Source organism: Neofelis nebulosa, chromosome 8 (assembly GCF_028018385.1).
Source record: "Neofelis nebulosa isolate mNeoNeb1 chromosome 8, mNeoNeb1.pri, whole genome shotgun sequence".
Classification (NCBI taxonomy): Eukaryota; Metazoa; Chordata; class Mammalia; order Carnivora; family Felidae; genus Neofelis; species Neofelis nebulosa.
Window position 1 is genome coordinate 10,951,415 of NC_080789.1, and position 17,898 is coordinate 10,969,312.

At 63.0% G+C, this 17,898-nt stretch overlaps 1 protein-coding gene across 5 annotated transcripts in view; it reads left to right on the top strand.

Moving 5' to 3' along the window:
- The window catches only part of ELFN2 (extracellular leucine rich repeat and fibronectin type III domain containing 2), a 79,730-nt gene extending 64,641 nt beyond the window's left edge, over positions 1–15,089 (top strand). For all 5 annotated transcript variants that reach the window (XM_058741360.1, XM_058741359.1, XM_058741363.1 and 2 more), the window contains 2 exons: positions 7,011–10,020; positions 12,183–15,089. In XM_058741360.1, coding sequence (XP_058597343.1) covers positions 7,511–10,006 — 2,496 coding nt within the window. In that variant the 5' untranslated portion in view covers positions 7,011–7,510 and the 3' untranslated portion in view covers positions 10,007–10,020; positions 12,183–15,089. The remainder of the gene's footprint in view (positions 1–7,010; positions 10,021–12,182) is intronic.
- Positions 15,090–17,898: the final 2,809 nt, after the last annotated feature.

Here is a 17,898-nt window from a genome sequence, read left to right on the forward strand (position 1 = left end):
ACGGATGCAACACCCCTGGGGGGAGCAGTTGGGTTCGTGGGGGAGGGCGCGGTGGGCAGTTGACAGAGGGCCCTGGGGGTGGCCCCAGGCACACAGCTGTCCTCCCCCTGCACAGACAAGGAAACTGAGGCCCAGAGGGGTAAGGCGCTGACCCGCCCAAGGTCACACAGCGAGTTGTGACAGCCTAGAACACCGCAGATGAGCCCGAGACCCTTCCCTGGCCAAGGTCACCGGGCTGGGAGATGAGTGCTTATACACTGGGGCTGTGCGGTCCCAATTAACAACCCCCCGCCCGCCCCCGCCGCCCCGATAACCGTCAGCCTTTGCTGCTGTCGGTGTCATGGTGTTGTTAGTTGGCCCTTCCGGGCAAGCTGGCGGTTCCGTGAAGGCGTGGGTCCGCGACCGTGCCGGGCACCTAGTAGGTGCCCAGTAAATTCGTGCCAGCTGTGTCAGGAGCGTGGGCGAGCGTGCAGCTGGTTAGACAGCATGCCCTGCCTGCCCCGGGGAGGGGGGAGCGCCTCCCCCGCCGTTTTGCCGTGACACAGATATGAACGCAGCCATGGTCTGCTGGCCCGGCACGGGATGGCACAGAGCCGGGAGCGGGTGCCGAGGTACCGAGGGGCAGGAGCCAGTTCCCCCGGGAGGTGGGGCAGCTGCGCGGAGGGCTGAGCCTAACAAGACATGATTGAATGGGGGTGGACCGAGCGCAGCACTCAGGGTGAAGCCCAAACTGATACTGCCCAGAGCTCCCTGGGGACGTTCGGGGCACTGGGGTTCCCTGGCAGGATGTGTGAAGGGGCCCGGGGGGCGGGGGGGTTGGTTGACATCTAGGACAAGGTGAGGACACGCGGCTGGTGCACACTCGTACTGCTCTAACGGAAGGGTGGTTCCAGACCAAGGGAGGCAGAGGGCCCTGGTGCCCGTCACCGCGCAGACCACGTTTGGCATGATGCTGGGCTCCAGGGGACACATTCTAGGAGGGACACTGACAGCAGGCGTGACCTGGGGCAGCTGCACCCAAGAGTGGGGGGCTTGAAACCACGGCGCAGGAAGGGCAGTGGAGGATGTGGGGCTGTTTAGCCTGGATGAGCAGGTTGCAGGGGCAGGGAGACAGCAGATTAGCAGATATCGGAAGGGCCTTTAAGGGAGGGGGGCTGTCGGCCTCGTCCTCCGTGGCTCCAGACGGCACTCGGCCCCATGAACAGAGGCACGAGGAGTCAGGTTTGGTTTTGTAATACAGGAAGAAGTTTATAACCACCGGAGCTGTGCAAGAAGGGTAGAAACAGCTTCATACGGGTGCTGAGATCCCCGTCACCAAGGGTATGCAAGTTGGGGCAAGTTACCTCTGCGGGAATTCTGGAACGTCTTGTAGTGCTGAGAGCCCAGGCAGGCCCGGGTTCCCAGCTATGGGGTCTTGGGCAGATCACTGCACCTCTCTGAGCCTCAGCTTCCTCGTCGTTAAGTGAGAAGCATGAGGGGAGTCCACGAGGCTAAAAGGAAGGCTCAGAATGTGTCTTGCGCCCCGTGGGCACCCCAGCAGGGGTGATATTTAATATCCGAATTCAGTGGAGTCAGGGAGTCTCGGGTCTCCCCCTGTCCTCTGCTGCCATTCCTAGCCCTGGGCTTTTATTCTGCACATCATGTTCTCAGCACCTGCTACAGGTCTGACCTTGTTCCAGGCATGGAGGTTAATTACAGTCGTGAATAAACCAAAGTCTGTTTTGATTTCACGATGGGGGGCGGGGGGGGGGCAGCGCAGGTGGTAATAAAGAACTAAATGACACGTTTGGTATTGTTAGGTGCTCTGAAGGGACCAGAGGCAGGATCGAGAGAACAGTGAGTTAATCTCCGATTTGGTGTCAGGGAAGGTGGGGTTGCGGGGAGCAGTTGAGTAGAGAGTGGGGTAATGGCCTGGGCAGACACTGGGGTGGAGCATTCTAAGCAGGGAGGGTGGCATGTGCAAAGGACCTGAGGTAGGAGCCTGACCGGGAGGGTTTGCGGAGCATGGCTGGCGTGGACCACGTGCTTCCTAACGATGGAGACATGGAAGTCTCTCTGGGCTTGCGGGCCCTTTCCTGACAGGGAGGGAGGTGCCTACACGAGGGGTGGGAAGCCCACCAGGCAGCCGTGCATGTCCAGTCCCGGCCGTGAGCCCAGCTCCGGAGCGGAAGCTGGGGAAGGAGTTTTCTCATCTGTAAAATGAAGTTAATAGCACCAGCCGTGCAGGATTGATGGAAGATTCAAGGACTATGAAACGTCAGCCAAAGGGATAGTTACGACTCTCTTAACGGGCGAGGAGACTGAAGCCCAGAGAGGTTAAGTAACGTGCCCTAGGTCACACAGCTCAGCACTCAATCCAGGGACCCCTTTGCCTTCAGCATCGTGCTTCTTACTCTCTGCACTGCAGCTGGGGCTCATGGCACCTGAAACCCACCGACCGAACGGCAGTTCAGTCGTGAAGGTATAATCGTCCCATTTTACAGATGAGATACTGAGGCCCAGAGCGGCCTGCCTGAGGAACCCCGGTGAGGCGGAGGCAGTGACAGGATTCAGTGTCCCGCCCCCGGAGGTGGCAGGCTTGGTCTCAGAGGGCAGAGTGGTAGCAGCCCGTCTCTGGGATGCCCGGCCTGGTGCTGTCTTCCGGCAGAGAGAGGTGAGGCGACCGCTTGCCCCGTGAGTTCCGGCTGGGTCCCAGGAGTCCTCGGTCCTCCTCATCCTGGGTCATGGCATTGACACGGACAGTGACAATGGCACTTCGGGGAGCCTTGGCCAGCCTGGCCCAGGGAAGAGCCCATGCCAGGTCTCAGCAGCAGCAACAGATGACATTTCCCCAGCTAAGCCTTACGTCCCTGCTCCCGGGAGCTGGAACGTGGACGGCACGTCCCCTACCTGTTCCCCAGATTGCACCACCGTCCCCGCCACCGGCCTCCCCACGGGAGCCTCCTGCCCTGTACGGTGGATTTGTCCCCACGTCCTGGCGTTTCGTGGGAGCCCTGGGAGATAGACAGGGGGCACTCGCCTTGCATGCAGGTGGAGGAAGGAGGTTCAGGGTTGGCCAGCCCTGCTGACCCGGCTCCCCCATCCCTCAGCCGGGGGAACACTCCCGGCGGACCTCGTCCCGGCCACCCGCTCACCCGGGCCAGGCGAGTGCCGGACAATGTGCTGTGTGTCCCCAGCAGGCTCTGCCCGGTGTCCCGGGTGAGCTGAGCGGGGAGCCCATGCGGGGCGGTGAGCTCCCGGATCAAGATCTGCCCTGGGTCCTCCGCCGCTGGCACGTGAGACCCATCCCCGGGCCTGGCGTCCCTTTCCCCTCTGGGAAGGGCTGGGGTTGGGCGGAGCAAGGGCTCTTCATTCTCGGAGCCAACTCCGAGGCTCTAGGATCCTGAGTCCGTGGAGGCGCCCCGAGCCTCGTGGCACCCGGAGGGACGGGGCCTAGCAGCCAGCTGGGTCAACCAGTGGCTTCTGGGCAGGGGCGGGGAGGGGGGGGGGCGGAATTTGCTGAGAGCGACTCCCCTTCTGCGGCCGTGTGGCTCTGAACTGGCCCCTCAGACGCATCGGGTCTTGCCGCCTCTTCTCTCCCCTTCTAAGCGTGTCACCGTGACAGGGGACGGCTGCGGCCACAGCTAGACTGGGGGCCCGCCCCCAGGTCCCGCTACAGTGCCCTGCTCCCCAACTTTGCCGCGTTTCTTCTCCGTGCTGGTGGAACAGACGGGCCCTTGAGGCGGTGCCGTGGGACACTCTGGGCCTGCCGTTGCTCGGGCCAGAAGTGGCTAGTTCCTGCCCCACCTGCGTGCCCTGGGGCAGACCTAGTGCTGGGTGGAGGTGGGGGGCTGGGTGTATGGGGAGGGTCCCTTCAGGCTGGGTCAGCCCAGAGCGCCGCGCGCCTTCAGCCCAAACAGGCTGTTTCCCCGAGGGCCGGGCCTTCCCAGGTTGAACACCCCTGGTGCTAACACGGCCGTGCAGGCCTCTGCTTCCAACAGCTGCTTCCGGCCGCTTGCCCCTCCCTCTGCACTGGTCACTGGCTGCATTTCAGCGCCTGGGGAGTGGGCAGCAGGTTCGGTGCCCCTCATCGTCCCCCTGAGCTTCTCTGCCCATTGGCTCCTGTCTCAGATGCTCTCTTTCCATCCATCTCCATCCTCGGCCTCTCAGTGTTGTGCTTCCCCGTTCTTCTTAGCCCTGGCCTCCTGTCCGCAGCTCCCTCGCTCCTTCCTCTCCCTCCACCACCCCCCGGGAGTGCGGGGCAGAGGCCCTGGTCCTCCTGCTAATGCGCGGACGGGGGGACCTCCGTGACCACTGGGACCCCCCACTCCAGGTGCGAGCCGGCAGCCTCCCCCACACCTTGAGTGGGTGTGCAGCCGGGCCGGGGGCCAAGTGCCGTCAGCACCTCCTTCCCCTTGCTGTCCCCCTTCCCTGGCTGCGACAGGCCTCGAGCGGTGGTGGGCAGGCGGCCCAGGGACGGACACCGAGTGGCTGACGCACACGGGGCAGTGTGATGGGGCGTCTCCTCCCCTTTGGTCTGAGTCATGGGAAGGGTGGGAGGGTGAGGGGAGCTGGGCCCTCGCCCAGGCCATCCTGGGGACGGGAAAGAGCAGGAGAGAGGGCCGTGGGCAAGGTCACCTTGAGGGCTCGGCTGCACAGAGCTCAGAGGGGCTGGGGTGGGGGCTTCTGTCTACCCTGGACTGTTTGGGATGGGAAGAGGGGAGATGATAAGACTAGCCCCTGTCCCCAAGCCTGGGTGCCTTCTCCTGGTCCCCTTCCCCTCCCTCTCGACCTCTTCACATCCCCTCAGCATGGCCTTGGATCTCCAGAGGCTCGGCTCTGCCCTGAAGCCCTGGGCTTGGCTGGAGGGTGCTGGCGTGTGCAACTCAGATATGGGGACAGGTTATGGGGAAGGGGTGGGGGGGGTGTTCTGTGTGGCTAAAGTTGCACCTGTGCTCACATACATATACATGTGGAACGCACACGTGTGCTTGAACAGGTTGACACGTAAGCAGGTGCATCCCTAAGACACGCCTCCACGCACCCCTTCCCGCCCCCTGTGCACACGAGCGTGCTCACCTTCACCTACGGGGACTCCCGTGGCTGGCACGGGCACGCGTGCGCACACACGGCTGCCTGCACACCCGTCTCCTCGTACACGCCTACCCGCACGCCCCTGCACTGGCGTTCTGAGCCCGCGTGCACCTGCCTGCATGCAAATGCGGTCCCCAGACATCCCCAGGCGGAGGTGGTGCAGACAGAGGGTTCTCTGACAGGGCGGATGGACGCCTCAGCCTCCTCCAGCACAACCTTGTTGCCCGTGCGACGGAACCGGGAGGGAGGGGGGAACCTGAGGCCCTAAGGAGCCAGGAGCCATGTTAGACGGGAGCTTAGGCCTCCTGACTCCAGCCCCGAGACTGCGCGGCACAGCCGAGGACAGAAGTGCTCTGTGCCGCCTGGGCACCCCTTTCTGCCTGACCTCCTTGTCCCCCTCCCCCGTTCTCCTGGCTGTCCAGCCCAAACTGGCCCTGCAGGGGACCGGGAGGTCCTGACCGTCACAGGCGCGGTTGCCATGTCCGCCTTTAATCCAAGAGGTCATCGAACACCCCGTTCACCTGCCAGCTCCTCAACAAATACTGTCTGTCTGGACTTGTTTGGGGACTGTTTCCCTCCCTGCTTCCCCTTCCTCTGTTCCAGCCCTCTGGGGCTCAGAGCTGTAAATTGGTTTTGCTTTAACAGCCAAGGTTTGTATATATATATATATATATATATATATATATATATATATATACACATCCGGAGCCACATCTGGCTGAGCGGCCGGCCTTGCCTGGCTTTGCTGGGTGACTGAGGCCAGTCTCCCCTGGTCTGGGGCTCAGTTTCCCCACCTGTAAAGTGAGGATCTGCGGGCCGGGAACTCTGTGCCACTTGGGGCATGGGCAGCTTGGCTCACCTTACTTGTTCCGCATCGGATGGCCGGGCCTGGTCCTCGCTTTACAAGGTGGCACCAGCTTCAGAGATGGTCGCCTCCATCTGGCTAATAGGGCTGGGTAGAGGGGGCTCCAGGCCTCCTGTGTCTTCCTGCCTAGGGAACCTCCCTCCTGTGCTGCCCCTGTCTGGGCCCCTGACTCCAGCCGCAGAGGGGACCCGGGCTTCAGCCACACCCTTCCAGATGCCTTCTGGTTCATCATCCGCCCGAGGCCTTCTCACGCCAGGATCAGGGAACCTCTAATGGAAGGCACTTTGGGGGAAGTGATATTGGGGGTGTGTCTGGCTGCCCGGGCTCTTGCCCTCTCTCCCTCTGCTCTGCTCCTGCCTGTAGGATGAATTCTCCCCACGCCCTCCCCCTGCAGGAGACCCCGGCCTCTGCGTCCCCCTGCTTGGTGGGGGGGGGGGGCGCCCAAAGCCATGCCACTCTGCTCCCCCTCGCCCATGGAAGCTGAGACAAGGGAATTATTTTTGGAACAGGAGCAGTTACACAACAAATGAATTATTTATCTTTGGGCATGGAGGGGAGGAGGCATTTTGCCGGGCTTCTTAATTCCTTATCTGGATTGGAAGGTGCCCGCTTGGGTATATGGTCATGTGTATACGCGCCCATTTGTCAAACATGAGACTGTGGGCATGCTGTGGTGTTCTGGCTCAGGTGTGGGCATATGGGTCTTTGTGCGGGCAGGTGGACGAGTGTGGACAGGAGTGCTGGTGTGTGTGTGTGTGTGTGTGTGTGTGTGTGCACCCAACCTGTTACCGTCCAGTCTCCCTTCTCTGTCCACCGTCCGCAGATTCTGTCCCCCTCTCCCTACTCCTGGTTTCTTCTGTCTCCTTCCTTCCAGACCTCTGGGTCCCCGCCTCCCTCTCGTTGCCCACCCCCACCCCCGTTCTTCTATGTAACAGGGACCCTAGAGTGCTGCAAGCACCCGGGAGGCCCAGCGGGACGGGGTGGAGAAGGGACAGGGGCCTGTGCTGGAGCTTAGTGGGGCTGTTCTGAGCTTTCACTGATCTGTCCCCCCCGTCTCGGTGCTGCCTTTCAGGAGCCAGGTGACAGATGGGTCCTTTCCTTCCTGCCCCGTCTCTCGAGCTCCCTCCTCAGAGGCTCACTCTCCAGCCTCCCATGGGAATCGTGGGAATCGTCTGAAGTTCTGAGCCTGGAACCCGAGGAGGAGGAGTTGGAGGAAGAGGAAGAGGAGGAGGAGGAGGGAGAGGAAGTCGAGTCCTGAGAACCTGTGCACCTTCCCGGAAACAGGCGGAGGGGCGCGTCCCGGCCCGGTCACGGCGCCCGGCGCCTGCCGGTAGTGCCCCCGGCGGACCACCCCCCCCCCCCCCCCCCCCCCCCCCGCCGCGGTTGGCACGGGCCGCGTCTGCTTCGCCCGGGGCCCCCCCGTGCTGGGGGTCGCCCCCAAGATGGTGGCGGCCCCGGGGAGGACTGTGCCGCCAGCCCCAGCCTCCCGCTGCTAGGTCCCCCGCGCCCCGGCCCCTTCCCCCCCCCCCCGCCCCCCCAGCCCGGCCTTCCAGGGGGGCCGCGGCCGGCGCCATGCTGCGCCTGGGGCTGTGCGCAGCCGCGCTGCTGTGCGTGTGCCGGCCGGGCGCCGTGCGCGCCGACTGCTGGCTCATCGAGGGCGACAAGGGGTACGTGTGGCTGGCCATCTGCAGCCAGAACCAGCCGCCCTACGAGACCATCCCGCAGCACATCAACAGCACCGTGCACGACCTGCGGCTCAACGAGAACAAGCTCAAGGCCGTGCTCTACTCGTCGCTGAACCGCTTCGGGAACCTCACCGACCTCAACCTCACCAAGAACGAGATCTCCTACATCGAGGACGGCGCCTTCCTGGGCCAGTCGAGCCTGCAGGTGCTACAGCTCGGCTACAACAAGCTCAGCAACCTGACCGAGGGCATGCTGCGCGGCATGGGCCGCCTGCAGTTCCTGTTCGTGCAGCACAACCTCATCGAGGTGGTGACGCCCGCCGCCTTCTCCGAGTGCCCGAGCCTCATCAGCATCGACCTGTCCTCCAACCGCCTCAGCCGCCTGGACGGCGCCACCTTCGCCAGCCTGGCCAGCCTCATGGTGTGCGAGCTGGCCGGCAACCCCTTCAACTGCGAGTGCGACCTCTTCGGCTTCCTCGCCTGGCTGGTGGTCTTCAACAACGTCACCAAGAACTACGACCGCCTGCAGTGCGAGTCGCCGCGCGAGTTCGCCGGCTACCCGCTGCTGGTGCCCCGGCCCTACCACAGCCTCAACGCCATCACCGTGCTCCAGGCCAAGTGCCGCAACGGCTCGCTGCCCGCGCGGCCCGCGAGCCACCCCACGCCCTACTCCACCGACGCCCAGCGGGAGCCGGACGAGAACTCGGGCTTCAACCCCGACGAGATCCTGTCGGTGGAGCCGCCGGCCTCGTCCACCACGGATGCGTCTGCGGGGCCGGCCATCAAGCTGCACCACGTGGCCTTCACCTCGGCCACGCTGGTGGTCACCATCCCGCACCCCTACAGCAAGATGTACGTCCTGGTCCAGTACAACAACAGCTACTTCTCCGACGTCATGACGCTCAAGAACAAGAAGGAGATCGTGACGCTGGACAAGCTGCGGGCGCACACCGAGTACACGTTCTGCGTGACCTCGCTGCGCAACAGCCGCCGCTTCAACCACACCTGCCTGACCTTCGCCACGCGGGACCCCGTCCCCGGCGACCTGGCGCCCAGCACCTCCACCACCACCCACTACATCATGACCATCCTGGGCTGCCTCTTCGGCATGGTCATCGTGCTGGGCGCCGTCTACTACTGCCTGCGCAAACGGCGCATGCAGGAGGAGAAGCAGAAGTCCGTCAAGGTCAAGAAGACCATCCTGGAGATGCGCTACGGGGCCGACGTGGACGCCGGCTCCGTGGTCCACGCCGCCCAGAAGCTGGGCGAGCCCCCCGTGCTGCCCGTGCCCTGCATGCCTTCCATCCCTTCCGTGATCGGGGAGAAGCTTCCCGCCCCCAAGGGGCTGGAGGCCGGGCTGGACACGCCCAAGGTGGCCACCAAGGGCAACTACATCGAGGTGCGCACCGGCGCGGGCGGGGACGGCCTGGCGCGGCCCGAGGATGACCTCCCGGACCTGGAGAACGGCCAGGGCTCGGCCGCCGAGATCTCCACCATCGCCAAGGAGGTGGACAAGGTCAACCAGATCATTAACAACTGCATCGACGCCCTCAAGCTGGACGCGGCCTCGTTCCTCGGGGGAGGCGGCGGCGGCGGCGGGGACCCCGAGCTGGCCTTCGAGTGCCAGTCCCTCCCTGCGGCCGCCGCCGCCGCCGCCGCCGCCGCCTCCTCCTCGGCCGCCGCCCCCGGGGCGCTGGAGCGGCCCAGCTTCCTCTCGCCCCCCTACAAGGAGAGCGTGCACCACCCACTACAGCGCCAGCTGAGCGCCGATGCCGCCGTGGCGCGCAAGACCTGCAGCGTCTCGTCCAGCGGCTCCATCAAGAGCGCCAAGGTCTTCAGCCTGGACGTGCCCGACCACCCGGCCGCCGCGGGGCTGGCCAAGGGCGACTCCAAGTACATCGAGAAGGGCAGCCCCCTCAACAGCCCGCTGGACCGGCTCCCGCTGGTGCCCGCGGGCGGCGGCGGGGGCGGCGGCGGCGGCGGCGGCGGGGGCGGCGGGGTCCATCACCTGGAGGTGAAGCCCGCCTACCACTGCAGCGAGCACCGGCACAGCTTCCCGGCCCTGTACTACGAGGAGGGCGCCGACAGCCTGAGCCAGCGCGTGTCCTTCCTCAAGCCGCTGACCCGCTCCAAGCGGGACTCCGCCTACTCCCAGCTCTCCCCCAGACACTACTACTCAGGTTACTCCTCCAGCCCTGAGTACTCCTCCGAGAGCACGCACAAGATCTGGGAGCGCTTCCGGCCCTACAAGAAGCACCACCGGGAGGAGGTGTACGTGGCCGCCGGCCACGCCCTGCGCAAGAAGGTCCAGTTCGCCAAGGACGAGGACCTGCACGACATCCTCGATTACTGGAAAGGGGTCTCGGCCCAGCAGAAGCTGTGACCCTCTCCTTCCCGGTGAGGCCGGAGGGGGAGGGCCCCGGGGGGCCCCGGGCGGCCGGGCAGGGGGGAGGCCGGGGCAGGGGGGGGGGGGCGGGGGAGGGGGGGCCGGGGCCGAGGAGCGGACGCACACGCACACCCGCACGCACGCACCCACGCACACACCTGACCACCACCTGACTGTGAACAACCCCCACCCGACAATAACGGACAGGAAAACAAAGACACGTTCTCCTTAAAAGTTTACACACTGATACCGAAACCAGTCATCTTTACTGTGCTGCCCAGGGACTCTGCTGGGGTGTGCGGGGCTGGGAGGGGGCGCAGGCCAGGAAGCCAGAAGGGGGTGTGTGGGGGTCTGGGGGCTCTGGGACTCGGGACCGGTTTGGGGGCAGGGGAGTCTGGGGGCAGGAAGAGGGTCTCCCCATCTGGGGACAGGTCGCTTGGAGATCTGGCGCCAGGCAGATTCGGGGCATCATTGCCTTTCCTTGTGGTGGGGGAAACCGAGGCCCAGAGGAAAGGAAGGGATAGCCCCAGGGCCACGTGTCAGGTTAGGCAGTTTCCCAACTTTCAAGCCCAGTGCTGTCCCCCCCACCCCACCCCCACCACCACCCTTCGCCAGCCCGCCACCCCCTTCCAGAGCTGCGGTTTCCTGGGGCGGAGGGACTTGAGAATCAGGCTGGTGCTTTTCCTTTCTAGAAAGCCCCATGGCCGTGCCTCCTGGGCGTGGAGCCGTGATTCATCGTGCTGGGGGTCCTTTGCCCCCCCCCGCCCCCCCCACGCCACGCCAGCACCCAGGAGAGGCGGGAGGTCTCGCTTACGAGAAAGGAGCAGAGGCACGGGGCCATTTCACCAGCCCCCTTCAAGTGTCTTCCAAGTGGCCTGGGAGCTGCTTATGGGGGTCTGAGGAGAAAGCAGGGGGGACAGCCGCCGCCACCTCTCAGGTGCAGGGCCCCTTGCCCCAGCCCCCCAGCCTCTCTGGGCCTCCAGGACCCCTACTCATCCCAGAAGGGTGGCCCTGAACTGTGATGCCTGGGAGCAGGGGCGGAGGCAGGGTGTAATGGGGACCTTCCTGCCTGTGCCCCCACATCCTGGCCTCCCACCTGCCCGACTCCTCTTACGGGATCTCAGGGCAGCAGCTGGGCCTGCCCAGAGGAAGGAGGGCTTTCCTGGGCTTACCCACCCGCTCTTGGCTGTGCCCGTGCATCCCTGCCCCACCCCTCCCAACCCCCTGGCTGGAGGGGGTTCCCATGTTTCCATGGAAATGGCGGCTCCCCACCCCCCCCCTTGCTGACCCCCACCCAACATCGAACAAAGCACAAACAGTAAGCACTCCCCCCCTCACCCCCGGGGGCGGGGGGAGCAGGCAGGTTGGTGGGGCCCCTCCCTCTCCCTGCCAGCTTCTGTCGCCATGGCAACCGAGGACCTGGCAGTTGGGACTGTTGGGCTCCTGGGGGTTCTCTCTCAGTGGGGGCGGCAAAGGGTGGTAAGGGAAGGCAGGGCCAGGGGGGCTGCGGCCTTTTCTCAACAACTAGGGGCTTCCAGGGTTGAGTCTGGGTGGGGGCAGATCTAGGGTCCTGAGACTAGGGGGGCTTAAACACACTGTCCGGGTGCTTGAGGGGCCCTTCACCTTTGATTAGGATGTGGGCCACTGGGGTGGGGACAACTATAGCTCTGCCCACCTGCCAGTGTGCTCCTTGGCTCCCCGTCCGCCTCAAGATGAAGAGGGGCCCACTCAGCTCTCCCCACACCCCTGCTGGGGCCCCCCCTCCCCGGCCTCTGGCCTGTCACCCAGTTGGGTTTCTTGAGATTTGCAGAGTGTGGCTATGGGGTGAGGGTGGGCACTGGGATGGGACCAAGACCTGTACTGTTGGGGGTGGGGGTTCAGATCAGGAAAGTTAGTGCTATCTCCTGTGGTGGGGTGGGGGGAGCTCTAGCGATCTTCCTGCCGGGGGTAGAGTCCGGGGGAGGACTGTGGGGAGGACTAGGGCTCACCTGAGCACCTCTCTTACACCCACGTGGGGGACAGACCAAGCCCAGGGCTCACTTCGGGGGTGACGTTTGCAAAGAGAGGACCGTTCTTCTGGAGAGTGGAGGGGAGGGGCCGGCATGGATGTGCGGAGCAGACCTCCCTCAAGCCCCCAAAACCTGCCCCCCACCCCCACCCCTCCTCGCACCAGATTGGCAAAACTGAGAAGAGCGAGCCGGCGGAGCCAGTGGTGTGAGAAAGCAGATTCCCGTTAACATTTGCATGACGATTTTACTGTATTTTTCTGAGCAAACATCTGTCGTGTATGTGCCAGTTCGTCCGGACCCCCGGGCCCCCCTCCCTGCCACCCCCCTCTTGCCCCCACTCCCTCTGTTGTGATCTGACAAGCAGCTCTTGAAGCCTGGGGTGGGGCCACTTCTGCAAAAGACCCAAAGCAGGTGCCACCAAAACGCAGCCCCTGTCCCACACCCGTCTCCTGTCTTTCTGCGCGTGGGGCCCACAGGTGCCGCCTCGCCCCTTGGGTCCCCAGTTTCATGCCCTCGCCCCTGCCCCGCCTCCCTGCCGGGGAAGGGTAGCCCCAGGGAAGGGAGCGTGGGAGGACCTCTGTGTCCCACTTGCTGACATTTTTGGGGGGGTGAAAGAGTTGGGGGCCCCCGGAGAGGGAGGGGCTGGGTGATTTGGCCACCAGGTTGGGGGAGGGGGTCAGTCACACGGCTGAATGCAGGGGCCTAAGAGCTCGGGGGGCTTCATGGGTGGCTTCAGAGGAGGCTTGGGGCCCTGAGGGAGGGACCCAGGGGAGCAGCTGGGGCCCAGGGTTGGCCTGGCCTCCCTGGAGAGGGAGCATCCCACGGTGTGGGGCGGGGCGGGGCGGTGGTTCCCAGCAGGACCCCCACCCTCGCCATTCCCCCATCGTTCCTGGTTGAAGAGACCTGTAAAAACCTCAGACCATCTCACTTCAGGGACCTTAAGGATAGGTCCGCATCTTAACAGCAAGGGTCTTGCCCCTCCCTCCAGGAGGTAAACCAGCCTTCACGGTCTAGATGATACCCATCTTGGAGGCAGAAGAGGACTGGACTCAGGCCTCTGGCCTCCCAGCCAGGCTTGGGGCTTCAGCTGCTTTCCCTTGATCTGGGAAAGGGGCCAGTGCACTGTAGCCCCCCCTGGAGGCTCTCCTGCATCTGTGTCCTGTGTCCGGTTCAGGATAATTCTTCCCCAGCGGGGAGCAAAATAGCCACGGAAGACAAATGATCATTTATGTCAAAGAGTCCGGCCCGCTGACGCCCTGTGTTTGTAATGGCCATGAGCACAGTGCACCTGGGCCACAGCCCGGGGCCAGCGGCTAGCAGGGCGGGCAGCCAGGAGAGAAGGGAACGGGGCGGGCTACTGGGGAGACTGGCGGAGATGTGGGTGCTTAGCCCTGGACCTCCTGGGGGAGGCCCCCTTGCCTTGGGTCGTGCTTGGGCTTGCTGTCCCTGTCAGAGAATCTCCAGAGGAAATTCCTGGGTGCCTGTCCCTGGGGAGTGGTGTCAGTGGGTCTGTTTTCACCTGCAGGGCTGGCACCTTCTAGAGGCAAAAAGTGGAGATCTGGAGGGGCAAAGAAACCCTTAGTCTGGCGTGACCCCTCCTCAGGGGGCCCGGGGCCTGCCCCTGCCTGCTGGAGGCCCCTCACCTCCGCACCCCTCCTAGGGGCCAGTGCCGGAGGACTGTGGAGGCTGCCTGTGTGCAGGCCTGGGGGAGGTGATGGGGCTATCTGCAGGGTGGTGGGAGTGGAAAGACCCACTTCCGAAGAAGAGGAGGCCTGCGTTAGCCCCAGAGAGGCAGGGGAGAGCCTGGGCCTGGCCGCAGGTCTCTAAGGTTCCCAACTGGGAGTAAGTCACCCGTCCCCACTCCTGGAAATTTTCACAGAGTGGAAACAGAAGCTCAGGAAAGGGAAAGGAGGAAATCTTCTAGGGTCTCGAAACCAGTTAGGGACAGGCTGAGTCCAAGAAGGGGCCCAGGCATGGGGGGACGAGTCACAGGTCCCATCTTGTAAGGGGCTTACACGCAGAGAAGGGACAGCCACAAAACGTTCCCCGGGGCAAGGGATACTGTGAAGAGAATGAAAACAGGGTGATGGAATGGAGAGGGGGGGTTCGGGGCACCCCCGAGAGGCAAGCTCAGAGGACTAGTCCACCGTCTGTGAAGACGAGGCCAGAGGGAGAGGGGGAGGAGGGGCTGGATGTCCCCAAGCACCTCCTGGGGGGGGGGGGCCTCCACTATGGGTCCCACCCCTTCTGAGGGAGGCTACCCTTCAGCATCCCGCCCCGTTCCTGGCCAAGCGGGAGGTGGGGGCTGGGAGGGGGTCTTTCTGGGTGGAAGCAGTGGGGGGGTGTGTGACCCCCCAGGGGCAGGGCTGACTGATGCTGGCCCAGTGTGAAGGGTGGGGCTTGTCTGACCCCCAGTGCTCCTCCCCTCCCGCCCCCAGATTTCCTCTCCCCAGCGCCCCCACCCCCCAGGAGCTGCCGTGCTCCTTGTCTATTCTGACTCTGTGTCCTTCCCCCTTGAAGACAGAACCAGTATTTACAATTTTTGCCTCTCATGCCTGCCCCAAAGGCCTCACTAAAGGTCCCTCACTGCTGCTGAGCAGTAGGGAGGGGAAGAGGGGTGTCAAAGAGGGTGGGTGGGAAGCCTTGGGCCTCCCTTTCCTTTCCTTGCCCCTCGCCAAACAAGCACAGGGCTGGATGGGGGCAGGGGGATCCCTCCTCGCCGCCTGCCTCCCTCCTTCCCTCCCTCCCTCCCTCCGCAAGGAGCCGCCAGCCCCGTGGGCCCTGCGGCTTGGCACCTGGTTTGGGTACGGCAGGGGCTACCCTGGGCTACGAACCTGTGAACCCTAGCTGTGTGTGGACCTTTCCTTCCTCGGGGGGGGGGCCCGAAACCTCTCCTTTTCTTCTTTTAGGGGGGTACCTTCATTTACTTTCTCTTCCCTCTACCTGCCTCTCCCCCCTCCCCGATCTCCTGTTTTAAACTGAATGGCACGAAATTGTTTTCCTCAACTCGGAGATTCCTGTATGGAGAGAATCAATTTCTATATTTGCAATAAATTTCTTATTTAAAACGATGGGGCCAAGGTCTGTGTTGAATGGCGCCCCCCCCCCCCGCGCCCCCCGCTGCCCACTCCCCGCCCCCACCCCCCGCCAGGTTGGGAGTCCCAGAATGCCCGCTTTCTGGTGCCCCCGTGCCCCACTCTGGCTCTCACCAGAGCCTCACACACGGGGGTGAGGAAATGGGGCCCACTGGATGGGCAGTCACCACCCATGGCCAAGGACAAAAGTGTGTCTGCCGGAGGGCAGGGGCCAGCAGGAGACTAGAGGGTCACTGTCCCCCCCACACCCTGCACGCCTGGGGGGCTGGGGGCCTTGATGGCTTCTCTTCCTGAAAACCGGGGGGGGGCCCTCTGCCAGCTGCTGTCGTTCCCCTGGCTGGTGGCCCTCCATCGTCGGCTGCATTCAGTCAGACCTGAGAGATGGACAGGGCGTGGGCATTACTAAGTCTTGGCTGATGCCCGGGGATTATGGCCCCTAGCCAGTGGCCCAGGACCTCGATTTCCCATAGGCTTCTAGTTCCTCTGTGCCCTCAGGGTGGGGAGCTCTGCCAGCTCAGGCCTGCAGCTGGGGTGGCCCCAGGGTCCCCTGCCCAGCTCAGGCTCAGGGCCACCCTTCTAGTGTCTCTATCATCATGGGCCTTTCCTCTTGGAGGGTTCCTATTATTCCCGAGGATATGAAGCCATGACCGAAGGTGGGCTTGAGCCTGGGGGTCCCAGGACAGTCCAGGTCCTTCCATTTCTGCTATCCCGGGCTCCCCAGACCCCCGAGGGCCTTCCCTGGAGAATAAAGAGGGTAATCTGCCGTTGCTGGGAATTTGGAAGGTGTTCTCAAGGACAGCCCCTTACCTTTTCACTTCAGCCCAGAAGTTGTGCTATTTATAAATCTAGTAGATTTTGACATTCACATTTAAGGGGATTTGGGTTAATTTAGGTCCTGTTGACAAAGGCAATTAACCAAATGTCCTGAACGACCCCCAGATTTTATCCCGAAGTTCAGTATATCTGGTTTCCTTTTTAAATACTTCATTTATTTGAAGAACAAACAAAACCTTACATCCTGACAAATTTCTGGTTGCTCCTGGGGTGACTTTGGCTTCTTGTCATGTACCGATCTTCTTATCACATGAGTGGTGTTTCAAGGAAAATCACAATTCTGAGTTAATTCCTTGTACACAATCAATTTGAATTTCAAGGACACCGGTGCCTTGAAGAGCAAATGTCACAAATAGCCGCAACACTAAATATGCCCAGATATCTTTTTTTTTTAATATTTTATTTATTCTTGAGAGACAGAGAGAGACAGAGCATGAGTGGGGAGGGGCACAGAGAGAGGGAGACACAGCATCGGAAGCAGGCTCCAGACTCCGAGCTGTCAGCCCAGAGCCCGACGTGGGGCTCGAACTCATGAACCATGAGATCATGACCCGAGCCGAAGTCGGACGCCCAACCGACTGAGCCACCCAGGCGCCCCTAATATGCCCAGATATCTTAACACAAACGTTAGCTGTACAGATGTGACACGTTTTGTTTTATAGTGACATCGAATTCTCCTCGGGGTGAGGAAGTTGTCCTCCAGGAAGGAAACAAACATCATCCAGTGGGTCCGCCTTGTGGGCACCTCACTGGCTGAGCTGCGATGTAGTGGGGATTTCGGCCGGGGCCGGGGTCTGGGCGCTTCAGGCAGAGGAGACCCCACTTTTACGCTTTCTGGGCTGTCCCCTCTATAAGCGGGGGCTCTCTCAAGCCGGTGCCTGCAGGTGACCTGGCTCTTCTGTCTTCTCCAGGAAATCTGCAGCCCCATCCGATGCTCCCAGCCCTGAGCTGTCAGCTCAGGACTGCTACCGCCTCAAGACTCATGAACGCTCCTCCCACATACGCGGGCTCCCACTTTGCCAGGTGCTCCTAGGACGTCTCCCTGGGTTCCGTCCGGGCCTCGTTTGAAGGTGTTCACAGTCCCAAGGTTATTCTGTGACCCTGTCATCGCTGCTGGCCAGCGTTCAGTTGGCTTGGCTCAATTCCTCTCCCCCAGGCTCCCGCCTTCCCTTCGCAACAGCAGAACCTCTCCCTCTGGGGATGCCTGCACAATGAGCCCTTGTGCCCCAAGGGCACCGGGGACATCGCTGGGTCTCACCTGGTTCTCAGAGGCAAGTCTCTGAAGTCATGGTCCTGGCCACCCCAGCCCCTGGTGTGTGACCCCCCCCCCCCACGGGCTCACTTCTCCCAGGCCTGCCTGCCTGCCTCTTGACCTCTTGGGTGGTCAAGGCATCGGTGGGACCCAGAGGTCTCCTCCTGTAGGACAGCCAGGGCAGGAGCGGGCCTGGCAGACCCCTGACCTGGGCTCTGGCCCTGGGTCGGCAGTCCCTGGGGTCCTCGTGGCTCTTGGCCCATGGGTCTTTTGTGATCCCTTTCACCTCCCTGAGAGTGACCTGGTGTGGTCCCTGGTGCGGACCGCAGGATCCTTCTGGAAAAGCCCCTATCTGAGCCCCAACCGGCCTCCTGTCTCCCAGTTGCCCTCAAGCACCCTCAGTGCTGCTGTTTCAAGATCTCTGGAGACCTCTGTTTACTGGCTCTTCAAGCAGCCAATGTCTTGCTCCCTGGGGGGAGGTTCACTATGAACTTGCACCGTGGGATGGAAGGAGAGAGGGGCATGTCTGTGGGAGGGGCTCCGGGAGGGGCCAGAACTGGAGTCTGAGGAGCTCTGCCAGCTCAGGCCTGCAGCTGGGGTGGCCCCAGGGTCCCCTGCCCAGCTCAGGCTCAGGGCCAACTACCCCCCTCACCCCCACAGCTGCCTTCCCCCTCGCCCTGCCTGAGCCCTCCTTCTGCG